This window comes from Cherax quadricarinatus, chromosome 69, assembly GCF_038502225.1.
Source record: "Cherax quadricarinatus isolate ZL_2023a chromosome 69, ASM3850222v1, whole genome shotgun sequence".
NCBI lineage: Eukaryota > Metazoa > Arthropoda > Malacostraca > Decapoda > Parastacidae > Cherax > Cherax quadricarinatus.
The window spans coordinates 101,776-128,352 of NC_091360.1; the positions used below are offsets into that span (position 1 = coordinate 101,776).

Sequence of the window (26,577 nt, forward strand, 5' to 3'; positions counted from 1 at the left end):
GTTTTAGGAACTTGTGCAGTACTGACCTTTGTCGTCATCAACCGGTTATACCAGTCACGTGCAGAACTGGCAGCTATCATGCCACCAACTAGTTAATATATTTATGTAAGCAGAAATGACTATTATCAAGTCAGTTCCTGATCAGCTGGACTGCATGATGATATCATCAACAGCCTTATTGATCATAGTCACATTAACCAGTAGGATTAGTCTGGGACCGGGCTGCTGGGTTGGTGACATTACAACTAACCAAGTACCCCGGCACTAACTAGCACACACGCTAGGTAGATCCTAAGCAGGATGTTACACTTAAGCCCAATAAATGAACTAGGAATGTTGAGTGGAGACAGATTTATCCTTGGACAATGTCAATTAGCTTAGATTTCATTGCTTTGATTATTGTTTAAAAAAACAGCGCTATCTTAGATAAGGACTGTGTGTTTAATGTGAGCTTTGATTATTATATTAAAAATAAGCTCTGTCTCAGAGAGGGATAGTGTGTTAATTATGTTTTGTTATTTATTGAACTATGAAAATAATTTTAATTAAATTTCAAACTTCTGTAATAAAAAGGGTACGTTAATAGATCCTTTGTAATGCATATTAAATTTTTAAAGTTCATTTTACCGAGGGCTGGATTTGCATGGGGTGAAGTTTAAAATATAACAGCACATTGATTAATTTGCATCGTCGTAGTTGAAGAAACCCATTTTTTATAGCTCTCTGCATGACATGGCAATGTAAGGGTTTTGTGCAGCAACAGTCTGGGTTGATCAGGCAATCATCAAGGAAGGAAGTCTGTCTCAGACCCCACTGAAAGAATAAAACTCCTTTTGCAACCGGTCACAGATTTACATTAGCGACCATGATGACATGAAAATTACCAGATTTACAGTGATCCTACCATGGTGGGTGGGGGCTTGTTACCTTTAGCAACCAGTGGTGGTATTGTGGGGAAGCAAGTGGTGGTGTGCCGCCCCTTCTGCCGTTGCCGCCCCCCCCCCTTTCTTCTTCTTCTTCTTCTTCTTCTTCTTCTTCTTCTTCTTCTTCTTCTTCTTCTTCTTCTTCTTCTTCTTCTTCTTCTTCTTCTTCTTCTTCTTCTTCTTCTTCTTCTTCTTCTTCTTCTTCTTCTTCTTCTTCTTCTTCTTCTTCTTCTTCTTCTTCTTCTTCTTCTTCTTCTTCTTCTTCTTCTTCTTCTTCTTCTTCTTCTTCTTCTTCTTCTTCTTCTTCTTCTTCTTCTTCTTCTTCTTCTTCTTCTTCTTCTTCCATGTGCAAAGAGGTAGGGCCAGGAGCTGTGACTAACTCCTTGCAACTACAAATAGGTGAGTACATATGCACTACTTGTGGAACACGAGGACATTCATTATACAAATGTTGCACTCACTAGGGGTGAAACAATTCAATAAAACATTGTCTTGAAGTTTCAGTTGTCTTGTGTATATACCTGTGTAGGATCCAGTTTTCTACCTTCCATATTCATCTGGATATACAGTAAATCATTCAAGTAATGTATTATGCATGATGCATGCAACAGTGTGTTCTTAAAGTTAAGATAAGCAGCATATGCATGCAAAAAATTGTATTTCAGAGGTCATGGTAGTCATAAGCAGTTGTAACAATTTGTTAAAGGCTACAATAATACATGCAACAATTACAGAGGCTAGAATAATTAGCATACATGTGTATGCTTTCAATAGTTGTTAGAGGCTACAGTAATTAGCATATATAACAAAAAAAAGGCACAATACCGTGACTGGAATGATACACAAATAACCCGCACATAGAAGAGAGGAGCTTACGACGACGTTTATGTCCGACTTGGACCATTTACAAAGTCACACTCACACTTTAGCATATATGACTGCAACTTGTTTCAGAGACTAGAATGGTCAGCGTAAGTTCTTTCAACAATTTTGTGTAATTGTGAAATTTAATTTTTTTTTTTAACTCCCATGATGTTTGTGAGGGTCTTAATACTGTATTATGTTTTTAAAAGAAAGAAACTTATGACGACATTCCGGTCCAGCTTGGACCATTAAGTAGTCACATGCTATGAATATGTGCAGGATATTCGTGTATTGTTCCAGTCACGGTATTATGCCTTTTTATTCCTCACTATAAGTTTCTGTTTCAGCTGTAGTGGGCGTGTGGGCGGGCAGGCCAGAGCAATCCTAGGCAGCATGGATCAGCTACGTAGAGACCAAATTGGTCAACGGCCATTCCATGAACTAACTGGTGATAACATATGTCCCAACATGGTGCGAGGAATTGACTACATCAGAGACCCCAGGCTTAACAAGGTCAGTAGTTTAGGTAACTTTATGCTGACCAGGTCACACTACATTTGTACTTGAAGACTGAGACACTTATGCAACATATGGGAATCTTTATTAAGGAAATGTTTCACCACATAGTGGCTTCATCAGTCCAATACAAAGTAGAAATGGGTAAAGAGAGGAGGAGTTTGAGGTAATCAGTCCGTCAGCCTGGATTCGATGTGTTCAGTCCATCACTCATGTAGAAACGTTTCCTTAATAAAGATTCCCATATGTTGCCTAAGTGTCACAATCTTCAACTTGTCAGTTTTCAAAACCATTTATCACATTTGTACTTGTAGAGAATATTTAGTGGTGGACACACTGGCTCACCATTGGCTTACTATTGCATATCATTTAACTAAGGTGTCACAATGAGCTCATGGGGTCATTCTTGCTTAAGATATACTGGCTTTTGTTTGTAAGGTATTCAAGGCAGTGGACTATAGTGAAGATGATGAAGTTTATCTGAGGTTCAGTAAAGCTTTTAATAGTCCCATAGGGCAAACTTGAAGAATGTAGCAGCATATGGTGTTGGAGGAAGAGTTCTTTGGAGGATCAAGCTATAGGGGGAGGGGGAACAGAATGGGGACTGATTACAAGTGATGCTTATGTATTCTTGTAGGTTGTATTTAAGCCCTAAGTAATATTTTTTTTGCATATACCTCGTGACAGAAGCATTTATTCTAAAATTGTCTTTGCAGCAGTAAAATGTAATGCTTCAGTTTGGCAACTGTAAATGCGCCAGAAACAGATGTTGAATTTTACTTCTAAAATTCTTTGTCATTTATGAAAACTTTCATCAGATAACCAAGATGAACAATGGCTCATAGTTACAAGTGAGTAATAAACACAGTAATTTGTCAGAAATTTAACATTTTGGTCCTTGCACCTGGCTGTGATAGGAAGCATTCACCCATGCATCAGTGAAGATGACTCAGAACTCAGGTATTGAGGCTTTGCAATTGCTCTTGGGTTATTTAAATGATGAGTGATAAATAATCTGAGATAACCTAAACAAACAAGATACTGTATAATACTGAAGTATGGTTTATTTTCATTTGGGGGGAGAGAGGTGATTGGAACAGTCTTCAGAGAAGCAGCCTACAACATCAACACCTAGGTATCTGTTGACTATTAAGTAAGCAGGGGCAGCAGATGTCAAGAGCTTGGGTCAAAGTAATTATCAGCATAACCATTGTAATTATCATCAATTGACTGGTACTACAGCACCAGTTAATTGATGATAATTACAAAGGTTATGCTAATACTGGTTAGGAACATTGATCCATCATGAACCAGAGTTTTTTTGAGTACTGTACTGTAGTAGTAGCAGCAGTACAGTTAAAGGGGATATAGTATAGTAGTCTAGGAGTTATTACTTATAAGGCAATTATAGTTGTAGTTTAGGAATTGTATCCATAGAACAATTAAGTAGGGTAGGATAGTTTACTGACCTATGAATTATAAATGTAATTTAAAGATTCTAGCCAGAGTAACCAGGCTTTACCACATATTTTCCCAGTTTCTGACCTTGACAACATCCTGTTACATACACTTCTGGGAAGTTTCTATGGCTCAAGGTTTTCAAAACACTCATTTACACTGTTTATGCCTGGGTAAACAATGCTAGAATTCTCTCTTTTTTTTTTATATATACTGGTAAACACCACATATTGCTGGCCATTAGCCACATTTTTTTTTTTAAATATGCCCAGAGTTATACCTTGCATCTTACAAGTTCATACTACCCCAAAAAATACACAAAAATAATATAAATAAAAAAGTACACAATAATGAATGAGCACTGTAGTAGGAAGTGTTTACTGGACACTGCTAAGTGAGGCCATCGCCAACCCCACTTTTCTTGCTTGTATATTTGTCAAACGTATTTTTAAAGCTACCCAAGGTTTTGATTTTTTTTTTGTGACCTCGACATCCTTCTGCCCTCAAGATCATTTTTGTGGTATGTTCACAAACCTAAATTAGAAACAAGAGGAGGGAGAAAAAGTAAGAGGGATTGCATGAGGGAGATGCAGTGAGAGGGAGGGAATGAGGGAGGAGTGGTAGGAGGGAGAAATCACAGAATGGGAGGGGCTTGACCCCATAGCAAGTGAGCCCTAAAACTCACAGGAGATAAAGTATACCCTCGCATCTTATGGTTATGTGTGACTTATGCTTGGTAATATATGGTAGTATATTCCTGTGTACCCATGATGTGTGTCTGACCAGTTTCTTTTCTACCCTTGCAGCTCAGCCTGGGAGTAAGCTTTTCTTTTGCTTGCCTGTTCAACCTGGCTGTTGTTTTTGGTGTCTGCTTGCCAAGATAGCCATTATAGCTTGGTTGATTTGGTACTTGGCAGAGGTAGTGATCTAGTTCCCTCTTGAAAACTTTTATACCTATTGCAGCAATGTTTCTGATATCTGCTAGTAGCAAATTGAACTGTTTTAGACTGTGCAGGTTGGCACAAGTGCCAGCAAATATGGTAGTTGCATATTCAGAGTCACTGTTGTGACTGTTTTCTTCAACACTGAGGGAACGTTTGCTCTGCTTAATCTAGCAAAGATTGTGGCAAGTTTCTTTCTGCTGGCAAAAGTTTTGTCCAGGGTTCATATCTTAGAGATTCTAGTTATTTATTAGGTAGATTATAGTGTAGGGTAGATTTCAGAGGGCGTTGGGTAGATTTCAGATGGCATAGGGTAGATTTCAGAGGGTAGATTTCAGAGGGCATAGGGTAGATTTCAGAGGGCATAGGATAGATTTCAGAGGGCGTAGGGTAGATTTCAGAGGGCGTAGGGTAGATTTCAGAGGGCGTAGGGTAGATTTCAGAGGGCATAGGGTAGATTTCAGAGGGCATAGGGTAGATTTCAGAGGGTGTAGGGTAGATTTCAGAGGGCGTAGGGTAGATTTCAGAGGGTGTAGGGTAGATTTCAGAGGGTGTAGGGTAGATTTCAGAGGGCGTAGGGTAGATTTCAGAGGGTGTAGGGTAGATTTCAGAGGGTGTAGGGTAGATTTCAGAGGGCGTAGGGTAGATTTCAGAGGGCGTAGGGTAGATTTCAGAAGGCGTTGGGTAGATTTCAGAGGGCGTAGGGTAGATTGCAGAGGGTGTTGGGTAGATGTCAGAAGGTGTTGGGTAGATTATAAAGAGTGTCAGATAAATTAGAGAGTATTAAGTAGATTATAGAGGGCACCAGGAAGATTAATATCAGGCAGGTTGTAAGGTCTCTGGTGGATTATAGTGTCTTGAATCCACTCCATGGACTGGAGACATACCTGAGGACTGATGGTGGTGGCACACACACCAGCAGCAACACTCTCTCACTGCTTGCTCCACACTCCACATGGTGCTGCTGTCCCTCCACTTATGTCACTGATTGACACTCCAGCCACTTTCAAGACATCACTGTTAAGACACTCCGTCCACTAATTATGACACCCCTCTAGTTAGCTCTCTGCCCCTTTATGACACTGACTCCACTGTTTTGACACCCCATCCATTAATTATGACATGCCAGTGCACTGTTATGACACTTTATCCACTGTCATAGAACTTCATCCACAATGTTTACTATTGCTAAACTTATATTTAACATTTTTTCAAATTTTTATCATCTCGAGAAATCGTGCACATATATGCAGTTGTAAAGGTCATCGATCACTGGAGTAACATTTGAGAAGTGAAGCAAGAGGTTGTGGAGGTCACTAATCACTGGAGTGACTGACCAACATTCACACAAGTGACTCCTCTTAACCGGGGGTGACCTTGTCTTGATTCTTTCTTGCAATACTGACACCTGCCATTGTTTTACTCGTGTTATGTACTCTAGACTTGTGGTTCATGATGCTACAACTGTTCTAGTTTAATGTAACAAATTAGTAGAGTATTTACAGTATGGTTATGGTTTTTATTATAATACATGTTTTTAAAGTGAAGCAGGCAACTGGGAGAGGCCATACAAAGTAAAACACCGTGTCTCTCCGTCTGCTGTGGTATATAATGCAGCTTAACTTACTTGTGTACTGTATGTATTGTATACCCTTCTCTAACATGTATATATTAACCCTTACCCTGAGTTTTTACTACTACTAATACAGCCACCAAAAGATTTATCACAACTATCACCAAATAGTAAAGCACCAACTACTACCCACTACCAACACTACCCACCTACTTTCTCTACCCACCAACTATCATCACCCACCCACTGCCACTAAAACAGTGGATATGTACTTGACATGCTTCACTTGCTCAGCTTAAGAAGTATCTGTTTGTTTTTATCTTTGTATATACACAGAGTCTAATGTTTCATGTTAAAATTTATGTTGATTATAGTAAGTTGCAGTCAAAATATGTAAGATCCCTGGTCTGGGACCAGAGGGGACAATGACCCCTCAGAACACTCCAGTAGGGTACCTGCTGCATGTTGCAGTAGCCTACCATTTGAATGATTATTTAACCCTTTCACTGTTGAGACCCCTGCTCACAAACTTGCTCTCAGTGTCAAAGAGTTAAAAAAAAAAAATTTTTCTCATGAAATGATAGAGAATCTTTTCCCGATACCTAAAGTCAGTGCCGGATCAGCCGGGCTGTGGCTCGTACGTTGGACTGCGTGCGGCCAGCAGTAACAGCCTAGTTGATCAGGCCCTGATCCATCGGGAGGCCTGGTCATGGACCGGGCCGCGGGGGCGTTGATCCCCGGAATAACCTCCAGGTAACCTCCAGGATGGTAATGGCGCCAAAATTACGAAATTTGATGGAAAACTCACGGAATTACGCTCTCGCGAAGTTTGCGGTCTCGACGACATATATGGATCGGCGATTTTTGCCCAATTTTGAGACGTATTTTCAGCTAATTCCATTCTTCCGGTCAGCCAGACTCGAAGCTATTTTGCTAGAACTCCATTTGTTCCATCAATTGAGTACAAGATATCACCCATTTACTGATTTTAACTACCCAATAAAGTGGTCAGAAATTGGCAATTTGGACAATTTCACACAAATTTCAGGTTACCAAAAATTCAAAATAGGGTCCAGAATAAACAGTGCAGACATTCCTGGCACTGAAATAACATGTTCTCTGTTCATTAGTCACGTCTCCAGGCCTTTTCTATATTACTCTTCCTTTCCATTTTGAATTTTTATTCACTCAAAAAATAGAAGATTTACTGTTATGCAGGCTACTGCATTATTGTAATAATTGTATAAATAATGTCAACCCATTCGTGACTGTGTATTAGACTGGCCAGTTGGACACGTGTTGGACGGTGACGTCATTTGTTTACTCTTGAACATTGGCAAAAATCGAACATTTCCTGTACTTTGAGGTCAATTTCAAGGTACTCTTCATCGTGAAACCAAACAAAATCATCTCATTACTGTAATATATCTTCCATTTTATCAAATGAGACCAAGAAAACTAGAATACAACCATAAATACCATACAAAAATACACTTCAAAGTCAGCGTTTTAGACTAAAAACACGGTCATAGTGTTTTTGTTCTCATTATGAACTGTATGGTGCAGGATTTTTTTTATAATGTGCAGACTGACCATGCAGACCCATTCTCTCACATGTAGGTCTACCAGCTTTCTCCCGCTAGATTTGAAGCCGCTAGAATTTGGTGGAATACTACGGCACCAACACTGGCTTGTAAGCCATAGTACTATGGCACCGACAGTGAAAGGGTTAAATGTTTAAGTAATTGCTATGTTATGCTGTATATAAAACATTGTATGATAATATTGTGTTCCTGTGACATGAATGACAAAGCAGGGTCTGGTAACATCGCTACCAGAACACTGGGATCATAAAACAGAATCTTGTAACATTATCATCATGACACTGCAGTGACAAAACAGGATCTGGTAACATTATTACTTTGACGTTGTGGTAGCAAAACAAGATCTGATAATACTGTATTACTGTACCATGACTCTGAGATGACAAGTGGCCTGCCTCCATTTAATAAGGGCATTTCTGTAATAATTTAGTAAATCTTTTTAGATGTAAATTGTAAAGCATGCTTTATAAAGTCTGATAGTATCATACTTGATAAAGCTTACTGTGCAACCAAAACAACATCTGAATAAAGTTTCTGGTTCCTAGTTGTGTTGTTATTACTCCAAAGAGAGATTTCAGTTTTGAAAGGGAGAATTCTTAGAGTTAGTAAATTTATACCTTGATGCTTATGAGTTTGTTAGGTGAGGTTTCTAAGTTAGGTTTGGTCCAAAAGTAAAAATCTTTATATCATTGTCAATAAAAATATGTATCATTCTATAAAAGAATTTTTGGGAAAATCTAATTTTTAAGGGAGTTAGGCCTACTCGGCAAAGTTACCGTCTCTTAACCCTTTGAGGGTTTTCGTCGTACTAGTACGTCTTACGCGTAGGGTTTTTTGACGTACTAGTACGCATAAATTCTAGCGGCCTCAAATCTAGTGGGAGAAAGCTGGTAGGCCTTCATATGAAAGAATGGGTCTATGTTGTCAGTGTGCACTGTCTAAAAAAAATCCTGCAGCACACAGTGCATAATTAGAAAAAAAAAAACTTTGACCATTTTTTTGGAATAAATCAGCGACTTTGCAGTGTATTTTCGTATGGTATTTATTGTTGTATTCTAGTTTTCTTGGTCTCATTTTATAGAATGGAAGACATATTACAGAAATTGAGATGATTTTGGCTGGTTTTACAATGAAAGGTGCCTTGAAATTGAGCTCAAATTAGCAGAAATGTTCGATTTTTACCAAACTTCGAAAGTAAACAAATCGTGCCAAGCGTGCAATATACGTCAACTGGTGAGTCTACTATTCTTTCCCAAGTGCACCAATAATATTTATACCATTTTTTACACTAATGCAGTAGTCTGCATAACAGTAAATCTTATAATTTTTGTGAGAATAAAAATTCAAAATGGAAAGCAAAAGAATATAAGAGGGACCTTGAGACATGACTAATGACTAGAGGAAATGTCATTTTAGTGCCAGGAATGTCTTTCTTGTTTATTCTGGACCCTATTCGGAAATTGGCATCTTTTGAAATTTGTGTGAAATTGGCAAAATTGCTAAAATCTGACCACTGTACTGGATAGTTGAATTTCATAAATGGGTGGTTTCTTGCACCCATTCGATAGAAAAAATGGAGTTCTAGCGAAATATTCATGTTTTTTGTCGACTAGTACAGCGAAATTGGCCGAAAATGGGGCTCAAAATGGGCAAAATCGCCGATGCGTAAACATCGCCGAGACCGCTAACTTTGCAAGAGCATAATTCCGTAAGTTTTCTATAAAATTTCAAACTTTTGGTGTCTTTATGATCAGGAAAAGATTCTCTATCTTTTCATAAGAGAAATTTTTTTTTTTTTTTAAATTTGGCCGACCCTGAGAACGAGTTTCGGAGAGGGCCTGTCGACCCTCAAAGGGTTAATAAGTAACAGGAGCACTAGTACAAAAATTTGCTGTTTTCAGGGTATGGCCTTCACCCTGGAGGAGAGACAGGTTCTGGGCCTCCATGGACTCATCCCTCCACGTTTCAAGACACAAGAAGAGCAAGTCGACCTTTGTCGCAAGAATGTTGAACGCTATCAGGAACCGCTGAATAAGTTTATCTATCTAGCTGGCCTTCAGGTATGTTTTAGTCATTCCAGCAAATTGTCAGAAATATGAAGCACATAGGAGAGGGAAGAGAATAATGCAAGACTAAGGTTTAGAGAATACTTTTTTAAACATTGACTTTGCATTCTCTTTAACTCCATATACAGTTTCCTTGTTAATTTTTTGTTATTTTTTAAGCAACATTTTTAATAGCTTTAAACAGTGCTGAAACAATGATTGTATAATGTACAGTACAGTATAAAACCATATGTCATTTTAAAGTTAGTGCTTGCTAAATTTTTTTAGGTAGAATGTCATTTTTTGAGATAGTTTTTCATTAGTGATCTGTATATTTATCTCAGTGGAAATACACTACTGTATTCACGATTCTCTCACAGGAAAATAAATACAGTGGAACCTCCACTTACGAGTGCATCCACGTGCGAGTTTTTCCATATACGAGCAGTTGCTTGGTCCATTTTTTGCTTCCATGCGCAAGCGAAATTTCCAGATGCTAGCAGGCCTCAAGGGAGGTTCCTTGACACTGGTGAGGGGCTCTTGCTCTTGATCTAGGGAATTGGATCTCAGTTGTTTGTTGGACTGTCTTAATGAAACTTGGGCAATATATGATGGAAAGATGCTTCTTAACGTACACGAAAACTGAAAGAAATCGGACCATAAATAACGGAGTTCACTTCTCAGCCATTAGCCTCCTTAGTGGTATATTTTCGTATGGTTTTTATGGTTGTATTCTCGTTTTTTTTGGTCTCATGTGATAGAATGGAAGATATACTACAGAAATAGATATGATTTTGATTGGTTTCACAAAGAAAAGTACCTTGAAATTGAGCTCGGAGTAGCAGAGATGTTCAATTCTTTGGCGATGTTCAAGAGTAAACAAATGACATCACCATCCAATACCTGTCCAATTGGCACTGCAAACATGCTAGCAAAAGTGAGAGCTGATATCATGAGGTAGCAGTGGGAGACATCATGAAGCAGCAGTGGCAGACATGAAGCAGCAGTGGCAGACGTGAAACAGCCGTGGCAGACAGCATGAAGCAGCAGTGGCAGACAGCATGAAGCAGCAGTGGCAGACAGCATGAAGCAGCAGTGGCAGACAGCATGAAGCAGCAGTGGCAGACAACATGAAGCAGCAGTGGCAGACAACATGAAGCAGCAGTGGCAGACAACATGAAGCAGCAGTGGCAGACAGCATGAATCAGCAGTTGCAGACAGCATGAATCAGCAGTGGCAGACAGCATGAATCAGCAGTGGCAGACAGCATGAATCAGCAGTGGCAGACAGCATGAATCAGCAGTGGCAGACAGCATGAATCAGTAGTGGCAGACAACATGAATCAGCAGTGGCAGACAACATGAATCAGCAGTGGCAGACAACATGAATCAGCAGTGGCAGACAACATGAATCAGCAGTGGTAGACATCATGAATCAGCAGTGGCAGACAGCTTAAGAGCATAGCAGTTATGTAAAGCATTAAGAGTGTAGCAATTATAAGTCACTCTGACTTTTTTTTTGGGTTATCCTCGGTTCCCTACACGTAGTCAGGAGTAGGAATGGCCGCTGTGGTGACCCTATAAACCCCAACAACAACAGTGGCCGTTGTCACCACCACTAACCACATACTTAATGACATGTATTTTATTCATTCTAGTGTATATATCATGTTTCTATGTTATTAATATTGTTTATTATGTCATTAGATGAATTGTGATAGTTAAATAAGCCATTGAATTGATATTAGGGAAATTATTGATGTATTTTTTTGTCTGGAATTCCACTGGAACAGATTAATTACATTTCAGTTAATTTAAATAAAGAAAATTGACTGCAAACGAGCAAATCCAGATGCAAGCAAGGTCACGGAACGGATTAAACTCGTGACTGGAGGTTCCACCGTATCTAATTGGAAATATCTGAATAAAAAAGGTTACTGAATTTCAATTTAGAATTCTTATTTGATGCCTTTTTATATGTAATTCTTTTTCAAAATATTTTTATGCACAAGAGAATTTTATAAAATTTGTACCTCTTTTTTTTTTAACAAGTCAGCCGTCTCCCACCGAGGCAGGGTGACCCAAAAAGAAAGAAAATCCCCAAAAAGAAAATACATTACATTACATTATTGTGAATGATAAATATTATTATTTTACAGCTAGAGCTTCTGCCAAATGCTGAAAAGTGAGATAGCATATAAATTTTAAGTACAGTGGTACCCCGAGTTTCGACCTTTCTTCGTTCCAGAGGGCTGTTCAAGTGCCGTTACAGAATGAATTTATTCCCATAAAGAATAATGTAAATTAGATTAGTCCGTTTCAGACCCCCAAAAATACACTTACAAAAGCACTTACAATAATACACTTTCGTAATTGGCCAAGTTGGGAGCAGTTCGAAACTCGGGGTACCACTGTACAGCAGTCTCCCATTTTCTGCAACAAATGAATCTCATTTTCGGTAACTAGCAGTTGAAATTTTATACCCAACATCACATTTCACTTAAAGTTGACTCTGATCATGGAATAAAGGTTGAATAAATAAGCTGGAAAGCAGCTCAGCTGTGAGAACAGTAATGGTTAGGAATTTCTACGCTTGGGAAAAGCTGGCTGCTGACTAGGGCAGGGTCTGTTTGAGCATCTGTTGTAAACTGTGGTAGCCTTATAAAACCACTGCTGCTACTCAATATTATTAAAGTATTACATTTTTCTTGGTTATTACTTTCTCAGGTGCATTCGTCTTTATTATCTGCTTATTTGATGTAAGTGTGATGAGTTCCTATGTTTGATACAACTTTATAAGAAATATGGCAATGTTGGCAATTGATGGTTGGTGATAGTTAATACTGCATGCCACATATTGTACAGGTATTGTACAAGCCCACATCAAACCTCTCCACACATTTCCAGATCAACAATGACAACTACAATATAAGATATAAAAACGAGGCCTGGTCACAGACTGGGCTTCAGGGGCGTTGACCACCAAAATCCTCTCCAGGTATACTCCAATTATACATTTAAAAAAAATTGTTTGGCATTTTATTAGAGGATTCAAGAACAAAAGCACATTTTTCCCCTATAATCTTCAGTTCACAAATTGTGATTTCACATACTTCCCAGTTTCAAGAATGTAACTGTGCAGTACATGAAAGTCTACTGGATACCAAATTAATTTGGCTTGTACTGTTTCTTTAAAATATTCAGTATATGTTTTATTAAATATTTGCTTCTGAAGCTTTTTTGATTTGCAATTTTTTCTGTACTTGCAGGATCGTAACGAACGCCTTTTCTATAGACTTCTAAGTGAAAATGTAGAGGAATATATGCCAATTGTATACACCCCAACTGTTGGGTTAGCCTGCCAGAAGTTTGGCCTGATCTTTCGTAGACCTCGTGGCCTTTTCATCTCAATTCACGATAAGGGACATGTTTATGATATCCTGAAAAACTGGTAAGTTTCTTGTGCAAATATAATATGTATTCTATGCTTGGTCTTTCAGGTTATCACAAATTGGTTTGCCTGACTAAAGTTTTGAAGGCTGGGAAATATAAGATCTGAACTCAGAGTAAGCAGTAGGAATCTGAGTCTTTATTTTTTCTCTTAACACATCAGCTGTTTCCCACCGAGGCAGAGTGACCTGAGAAAGAAAAAACAAAAGTTTTTTTTTCTCATTTAGTAATTTCTACAGAAGGGGTTACTAGCTCCTTGTTCCTGCCATTTTAGTTGGTTCTTATGACACATGGCTTACAGAGGAAAGATTATTCTCCACTTCCCCGTGGTATCTGGTTCATTATGTCAATATTGAACTGCAGTGTCGCTATTCTGGAATGGAGCTAGAGATTGAATGGTGATGAGTTCTTTGAATCCACCTGCTTTTCTGAAATATAGCTGATAGTTATTTTTATATAGCCGGACTTGAGCCCTGGAAATGGGAAGTACAATGCCTGCACTCTAAAGGAGGGGTTTTGGGATATTAGCAGTTTGGAGGGATATGTTGTGTATCTTTATACGTATATGCTTCTAAACAGTTGTGTTCTGAGCACCTCTGCAAAAACAGTGATTATGTTTGAGTGAGGTGAAAGTGTTGAATGATGATGAAGGTATCTTCTTTTTGGGGATTTTCTTTCTTTTTGGGTCACCCTGCCTTGGTGGGAGACGGCCGACTTGTTGAAAAAAAAAAAAGTTTAATAAATCAGTGTCTACAGTATACATAGAGAAATTTTATGCTTGGTACAAGGATGAATGAGATGTATTAAAATTCATGAAGGCTCAGAGTTGAGTACAGCCTCTCCTCACTTAGCGATGCACTTATTTACCGACCACTCGGACTTACAATCAGCTCTCCAACCAGTATGCAAACCTAAATAATGTATATTAGAGCTGATTTCCTCTATTCTGTTTATTACAGTATATAGTACACTACTGTATAAACATTTAAAAATATACTAGAAATGTTATAAATGGTGCAAAGGTGACATTAAAAAAAAATCTAAAGATGGTTGACACAAACCCACTACCAATATAGTATACTCCTCGCTAAACGACCAATTCACTTACTGAGCTACTCTTAGGAGTGGAACTCCATCATTAAGTGAGGAGAGGCTGTATTAGTCATTTCGCTGTCCAGACCCATGAAATTAATATTGCTGTGTCCACTATTAAAAAAAAAAATCTTATGAAATGTTAGAGTATCTTTTTCTGAAGGTAATGACACCAAATGGAATATAGAGTAAAGAAAGCATCAATACAGGCTAGAAAAGTTCATGTAACCAAGGCATATAATAAGTGCTTGGAATTAATGAATCAAGAAACTGTGAATACTGATGATTTAAAATTGTATTTAGATGCTTTAGGGAATAGATATGATTCATACAAATTATATTACAACAAATATGAAGTAGATTTATTAGTAAACTGTGTAGATGAGACTGAAATAGATCTCATGATTAATCAGTATTATGAATTAGAGGAAAAGATTCTTGTAGAAGTCAGGCCTTGAATAAATTAAAATGTGTAAACCCTCCACCACCACAACCACAACTCACCCACAGCACACCATCTCAACCACAACACACCACAACCACAACACACCACACCCACAACACAAGCACAACACACCACCACAATACACAATCACAACACACCACAAGTATAACACACAATCACAACACAAAGGTATGAAATTTGATGGAAAACTTAAAGAATTTCACTCATACAATTTACACCAGTGATTTCACCCACTTTAAGTCCTGTTTTTCACCCTTTCAGGGTTGAGATCACCAATTTGAAACTTGTCTACAGGGTCCAAGAATTTTCAGGAAACTTTATTTTTTCTTATGAAATGGTAGAGAATCTTTTTCTGAAAGTAATAAAAAATAAAAAATTTGGTGGAAAACTGACTAAATTGCGCTATTGCGAATTTTGCTGTGTCAGCGATATTTACACATCGGCAATTTTGCCCACTTTGACTTCTATTTTAGACCAATTACATTGTTCTGGTTGACCACATTCTCTGCTATTTTGTTAGTATGCCTTCTATTTTATTGATTGAGCACAAGAAACTGCCCAATCAACTGTTTCGACTACCCAGTAAAGAAATCAGAAATTGGTAATTTGACTAATTTCACACAAATTTCAAAATATTCCAATTTCAAAATAGGGTCCAGAATAAAAAATACAGGCACTACTGGCACTAAAATAACATTTCCTCTGTTTATTAGTTATGTTTCCAGGCTTTACACATGAATTCCATTTTGATTTTTTATTCACACCAAAAACTAGAATTTCACCATTATGCAGTATTGTAATAATTGTATAAATAATATCAGCACCTTTGTGAATGCATATTAAACCCACCAGCAGACGTGTATCGGACATGTGATTTGTTTGCTCTTGAACATTGCAAAAATTGAATATTTCTGCTACTTGGAGCTCAATTTCAAATTATTTTCATTCCTAAAAACAGTCAAAATCATCTCTATCTCTGTATTATATCTTCCATTCTATCAAAGGAGACCAAGAAACCATGAATACAGCCATAAAAAACATACGAAAATACACCACAAAGTCGCTGATTTAATCCAAAAACATGGTCGTAGTTTTTTCCTCATTATGCACTGTGTGCTGCAGGATTCTTTTTATATGGGGCACACTTACCACATAGATCCATTCTCTTATATCTAGGCCCAAATTTACCACTCACAGCTTATCTGAGTGAGCTGAGCTCATGGTGTAGAACTACGGCACTGACCTTGGCTTCAAAGCCATAGAACTACAGCATGGATCCTCGATTATTAAGCCAATTCCATTGCTCCATTTGACTAGCTTCTTAGCTATTTTGTTAGTATGCCTTCCGTTCTGTTGATTGAGCACAAGTATTCAAATATGACAACTACCCTATGTAGTGCACAGAAGTGGGTAATTTGGCCAATTTTACACAAAATTAAAAAAGTATTAATTTAATAGTAGTCCAAAATACACATTGTAGACATCCTGGCACAAACAACATTGCAGTCAAGGCCTGTGGGTGACACCACCAGGCTAAACATTTTTAAAATATTTGTGTTTACTGATACTTTAACATTCTTCACACATAGTAGAATGTGTGACTAATATCGTTATAACTGTTTTTTCTTTCACATTAGTTGTATATGGGAGTTCTGTATGATCATGAGGGAATAAAGCCTTTAATTTACTCTATAAAGCTATATTATTTTCAAGAATATATGATGTGGTGTGCTAAAATTGTTTTCATGTTTTTATCAGTATAGTTGTAAGTTGATTTAGTGAATCTGACAGTGATGGTACATGTTTATTATCATAACTTAAATGTTGTTGTACAGTGTGATGAGGCAGCTCTGCCATTATCCACATAGTTGTCTTGCTAATTTGACCTTGGAAATATTGGTCTTTCTATATTTTTTTTTTTTAACACCGGATATTTCCCACCAATGCAGGGTGACCTGAAAAGAAGACACACTTTCACCATCACTCACTCCATCTTTGTCTTGCCAGAGGCGTGCTGATATTACTTTTTTATTGTTGTTTTTAAATGCATCTGCTTATTAGTAACTTTTGCACTGTATACATCTTTCTTTAGTATGTAAATCATTAAATTTTTGGTCAAATTTCTATATTAAAAGTTGGCATATGCAATAATTATAATAAAAATTATTTCTTGTGATGAAGTTATTATATTGTGCTTTGAGAATATGGTTTTTAAAACACTCAAAGCCTGATTTAAATTATTTTTTTTTTATTTTATTAACACATTGGCCGATTCCCACTAAGGCAGGGTGGCCCGAAAAAGAAAAACTTTCATCATCATTCACTCCATCACTATCTTGCCAGAGGGGTGCTTTACACTACAGTTATAAAGCTGCAGCATTAACATCCCTCCTTCAGAGTGTAGACACTGTACTTCCCATCTCCAGGACTCAAGCCTGCTGGTTTCCCTGAATCCCTTCATAAATGTTACTTTGCTCACACTCCAACAGCATGTCAAGTATTAAAAGCCATTTGTCTCCATTCACTCCTATCAAATACGCTCATGCACGCTTGTCAAAATAAAAATGCAGTAGTTCTGGTGCTAACCCATAACTTTAATGACAATCATAGTAGTATCTGTCTTTTTAACACACTGGTTTTCTCCCATCAAGGTAGTGACCCTAAAAGAAGAGGCACATTCACCATCATTTATTCAATAGCTTTCTGACACTATCACACAAGCCTGCTGGATGCTGAAGCCCCTAGCACCCAAAACCTTTGTCCCTTACTACCCCTCCATCCCTTCCTGCAGTAATCCCTACCTCTCCTTTCCACCCTAGGTTAATACCCTCTTGGTCATCCTATTCTGCTCCATCCTCTAAATGCCTAAACCACCACTTCAATAATCCCTAGTCCTCTGAATTATGATTTTTGATAATATATCACTGTCTTCTGCTTTATACACTCCAAATTCTTTGCATAATCTTCATGCCACTCAGTGTTCTCAAACATGACATCACTGCCTTTAGTGCCCTCTTTGTTGCACCATTGAAAGCCCTTGTCTCACATTCATACAAGTATTGCTGATACTATACTATTACATAATAGTTTTTTCCTTCACAGATTAACTTCTTTTTATCTGCAGATGCCTGAACATGCCATTTGCTGTATAATACTTTGCCTTGTGTACTAATTGGGATCACTTCATTAGGCCTGAGAGTGATGTGAGAGCCATTGTCGTAACTGATGGTGAGCGTATTCTTGGTCTTGGAGATCTAGGTGTACAAGGAATGGGTATTCCAGTAGGAAAGTTATCCTTATATACTGCACTTGCTGGTATCAAGCCACACCAGTGTCTGCCCATTGTGCTAGATGTTGGCACTAACCGAAAGGTAAGAAAAATCGTTAAAAAAACTTTTAGTTAATACAACTTTACTACTACGTATTTTCACTTCAGGATTGTGATCTGTACAGGAATTTAGCCATTTAAGTAACATACCGACCATGATATAATGCTCTTAGGGATAGATCAGAATTGAAATTTTAATAAAAATATTTTATTATTTTATATTTTATTTTATTATTTTATTATTTTTTTTTTTTAACAAGTCGGCCGTCTCCCACCGAGGCAGGGTGACCCAAAAAAAACAAAGAAAATCCCCAAAAAGAAAATACTTTCATCATCATTCAACACTTTCACCACACTCGCACATTATCACTGCTTTTGCAGAGGTGCTCAGAATACAACAGTTTAGAAGCATATATGTATAAAAATACACAACATATATTTATATTTATATTTTATTATATTTATATTTTATATTTTATTATATTTATATTTTATATTTTATTATAGGTAGTAGGTTGGTAGACAGCAACCACCCAGGGAGGTACTACCGTCCTGCCAAGCGAGTGTAAAACGGAAGCCTGTAATTTTTTACACGATGCTAGGATTGCTGGTGTCTCTTTTTTCTGTCTCATACACATGCAAGATTTCAGGTACATCTTGCTACTTCAACTTACACTTAGGTCACACTACACATACATGTACAAGCATATATATACACACCCATCTGGGTTTTCTTCTATTTTCTTTATAGTACTTGTTCTTGTATATTTCCTCTTACCTCCATGAGGAAGTGGAACAGAATTCTTCCTCCGTAAGCCATGCATGTTGTAAGAGGAGACTAAAATGCCGGGAGCAAGGGGATAGTAACCCCTTCTCCTGTATATATATTACTAAATGTAAAAGGAGAAACTTTTCATTTTTGCTTTTGGGCCACCCCGCCTCGGTAGGATACGGCCGGTGTGTTGAAAGAAGAAAGAAGTTCTTGTTCTTATTACTTTTCCTTTTATATCCATGGGGAAGTGGAATAAGAAGCTTTCCTCCATAAGCAATGTGTGTTGTAAAAGTCAACTAAAATGCCGGGAACAATGGGCTAGTAACCCCTTTTCCTGTACAGATAACTAAAAAGAAAAAGAAATAAATAGTCAAAGTGGGAAGTCTGAATGTGTGTGGATGTTGTGCAAATGATAAGAAAGAGATGATTGTGGATGTAATGAATGAGAAGCTGGATGTCCTGGCTTTAAGTGAAACAAAGCTATGGGGGTGGGAGAGTTTCAGTGGAGAGAAATAAATGGGATTAGGTCAGGGGTTTCAAATAGAGTTTAAGCTAAAGGAGTAGCAATAATGTTGAAGGATAAGCTATGGCAGGAAAAGAGGGAGTATAAATATATTAATTCAAGGATTATGTGGAATGAAATAAAGGTTGGATGTGAAAAGTGGGTTATAGTAAGCATATATGCACCTGGAGAAGAGAGAAGTGTAGAGAAGAGAGATTTTGGGGAATGTTGAGTGAATGTGTGGGGAGTTTTGAAACAAGTGGGAGAGTACTTGTGGTTGGGGACTAAAATGCTAAAGTGGATAAAAATGTTGTGGAGGGAGTAGTAGGTAAATTTGGGGTGCCAGGGGTAAATGAAAATGGGGAGCCTTTAATTGAGCTGTGTGTAGAAAGAGGTTTGGTAATAAGTAATACATATTTTATGAAAAAGAGGATAAATAAATATACAAGGTAGAATATAGCACGTAATAAAAGTAGTTTGTTAGATTATGTATTGGTGGATAAAAGGTTGATGGGTAGGCTCCAGGATGTACATGTTTATAGAGGGACAGCTGATATATCGAATCATTATTTAGTTGTAGATACAGTTAGAGTAAGAGGTAGATTGGACAAGAGAAAAATGGCATCAACAAGAGAGAGATGAAAATGTATAAACTAAGGGAGGAGGAAGTTCGGGTGAGATATAAGCAACTATTGGCAGAAAGGTGGGTTAGTGCAAGTATGAGTAGTGGGGAGGTTGAAGAGGGATGGAATAGTTTTAAAAATGCAGTATTAGAATGTGGGGCAGAAGTTTGTGGTTGTAGGAGGGTGAGTGCAGGAGGAAAGAGGAGTGATTGGTGGAATGATGAAGTAAAGGGTGTGATAAAAGAGAAAAAGGTAGCTTTTGAGAGGTTTTTACAAAGCAGAAGTGGTATAAGAAGATCAGAGTATATGGAGAGTAAAAGAGAGGTGAAGAGAGTGCAGAAGGAGAGCAGATGATAAAGTGGGAGAGGCACTGTCAAGAAATTTTGATGAAAATAAGAAAAAATTTTGGAGCGAGTTAAACAAGTTAAGAAAACCTAGGGAACAAATGGATTTGTTAGTTAAATCAGGGTAGGGAGTTAATAGATGGGTAGATGGAGGTATTGGGTAGATGGCGTGAATATTTTGAGGAACTTTTAAATGTCGACTAAGAAAGGGAGGCGGTAATTTCATTCATTGGCCAGGGAGGTATACCATCTTGTAGGAGTGAAGAAGAGCAGGATGTGAGTGTGGGGGAGGTGCGTGAGGCATTACGAAGGTACCTCGGGGGACAAAAGAGATTGTAAAAATTAGAGGAATTGGTTTATTGAGTATACCACCAGGAAAAGAGTACGGCAGGGTTATTATTGAAAGAATTAGATGTAAGACAGAATGTAGAATTGCGGATGAGCAGGGAGGTTTTAGAGTGGGTAGGGTATGTGTAGATCAAGTGTTTACATTGAAACACATATTTTTTTTTTTTTTTTTCAACAAGTCGGCCGTCTCCCACCGAGGCAGGGTGACCCAAAAAAAAAGAAAGAAAATCCCCAAAAAGAAAATACTTTCATCATCATTCAACACTTTCACCACACTCACACATTATCACTGCTTTTGCAGAGGTGCTCAGAATACAACAGTTTAGAAGCATATACGTATAGAGATACACAACATATCCCTCCAAACTGCCAATATCCCAAACCCCTCCTTTAAAGTGCAGGCATTGTACTTCCCATTTCCAGGACTCAAGTCCGACTATATGAAAATAACCGGTTTCCCTGAATCCCTTCACTAAATATTACCCTGCTCACACCAACAGATCGTCAGGTCCCAAGTATCATTCGTCTCCATTCACTCCTATCTAACACGCTCATGCATGCTTGCTGGAAGTCCAAGCCCCTAACCCACAAAACCTCCTTTACCCCCTCTTTCCAACCCTTTCGAGGATGACCCCTACCCCTCTTTCCTTCCCCTATAGATTTATATGCTTTCCATGTCATTCTACTTTGATCCATTCTCTCTAAATGACCAAACCACCTCAACAACCCCTCTTCTGCCCTCTGACTAATGCTTTTATTAACTCCACACCTTCTCCTAATTTCCACACTCCGAATTTTCTGCATAATATTTACACCACACATTGCCCTTAGACAGGACATCTCCACTGCCTCCAACCGTCTCCTCGCTGCTGCATTTACCACCCAAGCTTCACATCCATATAAGAGTGTTGGTACGACTATACTTTCATACATTCCCTTCTTTGCCTCCATAGATAACGTTTTTTGACTCCACATATACCTCAACGCACCACTCACCTTTTTTCCCTCATCAATTCTATGATTAACCTCATCCTTCATAAATCCATCCGCCGACACGTCAACTCCCAAGTATCTGAAAACATTCACTTCTTCCATACTACTCCTCCCCAATTTGATATCCAATTTTTCTTTATCTAAATCATTTGATACCCTCATCACCTTACTCTTTTCTATGTTGACTTTCAACTTTCTACCTTTACACACATTCTCAAACTCATCCACTAACCTTTGTAATTTTTCTTTAGAATCTCCCATAAGCACAGTATCATCAGCAAAAAGTAACTGTGTCAATTCCCATTTTGAATTTGATTCCCCATAATTTAATCCCACCCCTCTCCCGAACACCCTAGCATTTACTTCTTTTACAACCCCATCTATAAATATATTAAACAACCATGGTGACATTACACATCCCTGTCTAAGACCTACTTTTACCGGGAAGTATTCTCCCTCTCTTCTACACACCCTAACCTGAGCCTCACTATCCTCATAAAAGCTCTTTACAGCATTTAGTAACTTACCACCTATTCCATATACTTGCAACATCTGCCACATTGCTCCTCTATCCACTCTATCATATGCCTTTTCTAAATCCATAAATGCAATAAAAACTTCCCTACCTTTATCTAAATACTGTTCACATATATGTTTCAATGTAAACACTTGATCTACACATCCCCTACCCACTCTGAAGCCTCCTTGCTCGTCCGCAATTCTACATTCTGTCTTACCTCTAATTCTTTCAATTATAACCCTACCGTATACTTTTCCTGGTATACTCAGTAAACTTATTCCTCTATAATTTTTACAATCTCTTTTGCCCCCTTTCCCTTTATATAAAGGGACTATACATGCTCTCCGCCAATCCCTAGGTACCTTCCCCTCTTTCATACATTTATTAAACAAAATTACCAACCACTCCAACACTATATCCCCCCCTGCTTTTAACATTTCTGTCATGATCCCATCAGTTCCAGCTGCTTTACCCCCTTTCATTCTACGTAATGCCTCACGTACCTCCACCACACTTACATTCTGCTCTTCTTCACTCCTAAAAGATGGTATACCTCCCTGGCCAGTGCATGAAATTACCGCCTCCCTTTCTTCCTTAACATTTAAAAGTTCCTCAAAATATTCTCGCCATCTACCTAATACCTCCCTCTCCCCATCTACTAACTCCCCTACTCTGTTTTTAACTGACAAATCCATACTTTCCCAAGGCTTTCTTAACTTGTTTAACTCACTCCAAAATTTTTTCTTATTTTCATTAAAATTTCTTGACAGTGCCTCTCCCACTCTTTCATCTGCTCTCCTTTTGCACTCTCTCACCACTCTCTTCACCTTTCTTTTACTCTCCATATACTCTGCTCTTCTTATAACACTTCTGCTTTGTAAAAACCTCTCGTAAGCTACCTTTTTCTCTTTTATCACACCCTTTACTTCATCATTCCACCAATCACTCCTCTTTCCTCCTACCCCCACCCTCCTATAACCACAAACTTCTGCCCCACATTCTAATACTGCATTTTTAAAACTATTCCAACAGTATTTAGATAAAGGTAGAGAAGTTTTCATTTCATTTATGGATTTAGAAAAGGCATGTAATAGAGTGGATAGGGGAGCAATGTGGCAGATGTTGCAAGTATATGGAATAGGTGGTAAGTTACTAAATGCTATAAAGAGTTTTTATGAGGATAATGAGGCTCAGGTTAGGGTATGCAGAAGAGAGGGAGACTACTTCCCAGTAAAAGTAGGTCTTGGACAGGGATGTGTAATGCCAACATGGTTGTTTAATATATTTATAGATGGGGTTGTAAAAGAAGTAAATGCTAGGGTGTTTGGGAGAGGGGTGGGATTAAATTATGGGGAATCAAATACAAAATGGGAATTGACACAGTTACTTTTTGCTGATGATACTGTGCTTATGGGAGATTCTAAAGAAAAATTGCTAACATTAGTGGATGAGTTTGGGAGAGTATGTAAAGGTAGAAAGTTGAAAGTGAACATAGTAAAGAGTAAGGTGATAAGGGTATCAAATGATTTAGATAAAGAAAAATTGGATATCAAATTGGAGAGTAGTAGTATGGAAGAAGTGAATGGTTTTCAAATATTTGGGAGTTAACGTGTCAGCAGATGGATTTATGAAGGATGAGGTTAATCATAGAATTGATGAAAAAAAAGGGGTGAGTGGTGCGTTGAAGTATATGTGGAGACAAAAAACATTATCTATGGAGGCAAAGAAGGGAATGTATGAAAGTATAGTAGTACCAACATTCTTATATGGGTGTGAAGCTTGGGTTGTAAATGCTGCAGCAAGGAGGTGGTTGGAGGCAGTGGAGATGTCCTGTCTAAGGGCAATGTGTGGTGTAAATATTATGCAGAAAATTAGGAGTGTGGATATTAGGAGGAAGTATGGAGTTAATAAAAGTATCAGGGGTTGTTGAGGTGGTTTGGATATTTAGAGAGAATGGATCAAAGTAGAATGACATGGAGAGCGTATAAATCTGTAGGGGAAGGAAGGTGGGGTAGGGGTCATCCTCAAAAAGGTTGGAGGGAGGGGGTAAAGGAGGTTTTGTGGGTGAGGGGCTTGGACTTCCAGCAAGCATGCATGAGCGTGTTGGAGTGAATGGAGACGAATGGTATTTGGGACCTGACAAGCTGTTGGAGTGTGAGCAGGGTAATGTTAAGTGAAGGGATTCAGGGAAACTGGATATTGGCAATTTGGAGGGATTTGTTGTGTATCTTTATACGTATATGCTTCTAAGCTGTTGTGTTCTGATTGCCTCTGCAAAAACAGTGATTGTGTATGAATGAGGTGAAAGTGTTGAATGATGATGAAAGTATTTTCTTTCTTTTTGGGTCACCCTGGCTCGGTGGGAGACGGCCGACTTGTTAAAAAAAAAAAAATATTATAGTACAGGAGGGCCCCACTTATACGGCAGGTTAGGTTCCAGGCTACCGCCGTAAAGCGGAAATCGCCGTAAAGTGGAACACCCTTTTTTTCCACTTATAAATGCATACAAACACTAGATAACAAGTTTACACTAACATATATTAAGTTAGCAATAGAACCAGGCATCAAAAAACAATAAAAAGGTACAATACACACATAGTGCACTCATTACTTACCTTAAAATATTTATAGTCTTAATCTAGGGTGAGACAAGTAGTATTTATTGTAAGAAATCAAGTGTGGTATGTATTGTAATAGCCAGGCTACCTCACCAGGCCACCCCACCCACACATACTATTCTATGATATTTAAGCATCCCAGAGCTATAAAATGTATATACAGTTCACTCATTACTTACCTTAAAATATTTGTAGTCTTAATGTAGGGTCAGGAGTAAGTAAATGAGATAAAACGAATAAATGAGAGAGAGAAAGAATGAGTACATGAGAGGTGACAGGCGCAGAGTTATGTAAACAAACCAGGCTCCCACATCTTATATTTATGTTTATTTATTCTATTGTGGGGTGTATTTATCATCTTTTTATGTTATGTATCGTGTTTATTATATAATTTTGAAAAAAATATCATGGCTGGATTAATGAAAATGTGTATATTACCGCAATATACGACATTTAATGAGACTCGGTGAGTATTGTTATTATCACCACTTGTGGAAGTCGTCTGCTACCACATCTCACATTTATGTTTATTTATTCTACTGTGGGGTGTATTTATCTTATTTATATGTTATGCATCGTGTTTATTATATAATTTTGAAAAAAATATCATGGATGGATTAATGAAAATGTGTATATTACCGTAATATACGACATTTAATGAGACTCGGCGAGTATTGTTATTATCACCACTTGTGCAAGTCGTCTGCTCACATCTCACATTTGTTTATTTATTCTACTGTGGGGTGTATTTATCTTATTTATATGTTATGCATCGTGTTTATTATATAATTTTGAAAAAAATATCATGGATGGATTAATGAAAATGTGTATATTACCGCAATATACGACATTTAATGAGACTCGGTGAGTATTGTTATTATGGCGTCACTTGTGGAAGTCGTCTGCTCACATCTCACATTTATGTTTATTTATTCTACTGTGGGGTGTATTTATCTTATTTATATGTTATGCATCGTGTTTATTATATAATTTTGAAAAAAATATCATGGATGGATTAATGAAAATGTGTATATTACCGTAATATACGACATTTAATGAGACTCGGTGAGTATTGTTATTATGGCGTCACTTGTGGAAGTCGTCTGCTCACATCTCACATTTATGTTTATTTATTCTACTGTGGGGTGTATTTATCTTATTTATATGTTATGCATCGTGTTTATTATATAATTTTGAAAAAAATATCATGGATGGATTAATGAAAATGTGTATATTAACGTAATATACGACATTTAAATGACTCGATGTATGTAAGTTTATTTAGGTACAGGTATACATAAGTATAATTATCAGAGTATATATAAAATATGAAATAACTTTTAAAAACATTTGAAATTTTGGAGTTTCCAGACAAAATGGAGAGACTTAGTGCTTACTGAGCTCATGGAGAATGTAAACAAACAGGGTGGGGCACGGTGACCGTATTAGAAAGTCAGGTGGGGGGAGCCGTATAGTGAGTTTTGGTCATAATTTGAAATGTCCGTATTAGCGGAACGCCGTAAAGTGAAACGCCGTAAAGCGGGGCCTTCCTGTATGTGAACATCATTACTCATGCTTAACTGTCAGTATGAGAACAA

General features: G+C 37.8%; 2 protein-coding genes across 7 annotated transcripts in view; one reads left to right on the top strand and one right to left on the bottom strand.

Moving 5' to 3' along the window:
- Positions 1–6,006, bottom strand: part of LOC128706456 (uncharacterized) — a 52,766-nt gene extending 46,760 nt beyond the window's left edge. Inside the window, exon 1 of one of the 2 annotated variants that reach the window (XM_070099794.1) lies at positions 27–256. Coding sequence is in view for 1 of the 2 variants with exons in the window: in XM_070099793.1 (XP_069955894.1) it covers positions 5,590–5,659 (70 nt within the window). In the remaining variant the exon portion in view is untranslated. Of the gene's footprint in view, positions 1–26; positions 257–5,589 lie in introns of those variants that run through there. The other variant, XM_070099793.1, reaches the window with a different exon arrangement.
- The window catches only part of Men-b (Malic enzyme b), a 165,433-nt gene that overhangs the window by 88,120 nt on the left and 50,736 nt on the right, over positions 1–26,577 (top strand). For all 5 annotated transcript variants that reach the window (XM_070099786.1, XM_070099785.1, XM_070099788.1 and 2 more), the window contains exons 2-5: positions 2,135–2,300; positions 9,781–9,939; positions 13,193–13,374; positions 18,122–18,302. In XM_070099786.1, the coding sequence (XP_069955887.1) occupies positions 2,135–2,300; positions 9,781–9,939; positions 13,193–13,374; positions 18,122–18,302 (688 nt within the window). The remainder of the gene's footprint in view (positions 1–2,134; positions 2,301–9,780; positions 9,940–13,192; positions 13,375–18,121; positions 18,303–26,577) is intronic.